Raw genomic sequence first — 1,901 nt, forward strand, 5'->3', positions numbered from 1 at the left:
TTTCTTAATTGTCAGTGATTTTGCCAACCCATTGAACATTGAAGAAAGATGACCCATCAAAACTTTGAAGAAATTAGTAATGCTACTGTTGAGCCACTACTTTTCAGCTGTTAAGAGATTCTTCCCGTTGTAATAGTTTTTGAGGCTCTGAACAACGAAAATTTAACTCACGGATTAGAAATTCAACACTTAAAGGGAGAGAAAATTTAAATGCATATATATATATATATGCTAATGATGTAAAAAAAAGGGAAAAAAATAAATCTACGCTTAAATCCCAGGATCTAATATAAAATATAAAAAATAATAATAAAAGAAACTATATGGTCATTCTTATACTGATTCCAGGTTCCTTCTAGCAATGCATCTAGAATTTCAATGCATAGGAATGGAAATTAACAAAAGAGAAACTCGTAATATTTAAGAACATAGCATTTGGTTATGTTTGGTTAGAAGCTAAAAGTGAAAAGCAATTCAGATGAAGTTTCTGTTATTCTGAATATATATGGCATTGCTTTCATCCATTGTCTCAAAAACCCAATTGTAGTGTGGAACATGATTTCCTCTTTGAGAAAATAGTAATGAGTATAAACCTGAAAAGACTCCGGCAAATCCATCGGCTTTCTCAATTAACTCTTCGACGAGAAGTGTGGCGATACTTGCATCTTTGTCTTGGCCAAGAAGGAACTTCCTGCAGTAGCAGAGAAGATGCTTCAGATTCAGGTTCTCTTTATTATTATTATTTATATTTATAAGAAACTTGGGAACATGTACTGAAAAATTAAAGCATGAAGACTTTGATGTAAGAACCTGTCTTGAAATGGCTAGGGAACGAAGGCCTCTTTCGGCGAACTTATCAATAATGGCATGAACCTTCTTCTTAGCATCATCCCTTAGATTACACAAGTTCATGATCTATTCATCATAACAAAGAATATCATATCAGTGTCAATGGAACAGGCCAAAACATCTTACAAATCATGAACAAACTAAAAATTGTTACCTGCTCCGGAGCGCCTTTGCTGGCACGGTACCAGTTTCCATCAGCATCAATGTAAGTCAGAGAAGTTCTCTTGTCAACAGGATTGAAAGGTAAAAAGTGAACATCTCTGATTCTAGCCCTTGCCTGCAGCACAAGGCATATACATGTTCAATTTTTGGCGCGATTTTCAAATAATGAAATCAAGGACAAAAATTAAGGACACTAAGCTTTATGAAAGAAGTTAAACCTCTTTAGGATCTGCAAGCATTCCAACAATAGCAGCATCAATGGCATCCTGGTTTTTCGGTGCCATTCCAACAATAGTAGGCATAGCAGCATCAATGGTTGTTGCATAGAAGAGCGAGCTATGATGACTGCTCACCGGAGGAGGAGGGAATGCCAGGCTCACCCGCTTCCACCGTGCTGTTGTAACCCTAGAGTCATTCGAATCTATATATTAAGACAAACTAAAGACAAACTAAAGATGAATGAATGCATTATTAGTTGCAATCATGTCAGTTACGTTGTTACCTTTTTGTATTATAAGACAAGCAAAAAGCAAATAAGCAATGCATACTTTAGAAAAAAACAAACAGCGCACACAGAGAATTCTACTTCATTCATTAATCATTCATACCCTAAATCTCTCTAAATAATTTGCTCAGAAACTGATTGCCAAATGGTCACACAGGACCTTAGCTTGTTGGTCACAATTCCCATAATTTATTTCATTTGCAATAAGCTATAATCTTCATGCAAAAATTACTTGATGTCTTCATCAGCTACTTTGATTTTATCGAAATCACAATATTATATTAAGTAATGGATAAGGCAACTGATTATGAGTGGGAGCGCTTAGGCAGGGCATGGCCAATATGAATGTACTTAATTTCTAGGGCTAAATAATTATTCCTAATGA

General features: G+C 35.2%; 1 protein-coding gene across 1 annotated transcript; it reads right to left on the minus strand.

Annotated features, from left to right (window-relative positions):
• Positions 1 to 556: 556 nt before the first annotated feature.
• Positions 557 to 1,416, minus strand: LOC107472617 (plasma membrane ATPase-like; the record flags this gene model as incomplete). The annotated part of the gene is made up of 4 exons (XM_016092122.2): positions 557 to 691; positions 811 to 915; positions 1,004 to 1,126; positions 1,230 to 1,416. Coding segments are annotated over 4 exons (481 nt in total), but the record flags the coding sequence as incomplete, so codon positions are not given.
• Between the last annotated feature and the right edge of the window lie 485 nt (positions 1,417 to 1,901).

The sequence above is a fragment of the Arachis duranensis genome, unplaced genomic scaffold, assembly GCF_000817695.3.
Source record: "Arachis duranensis cultivar V14167 unplaced genomic scaffold, aradu.V14167.gnm2.J7QH unplaced_Scaffold_203665, whole genome shotgun sequence".
Lineage (NCBI taxonomy): Eukaryota > Viridiplantae > Streptophyta > Magnoliopsida > Fabales > Fabaceae > Arachis > Arachis duranensis.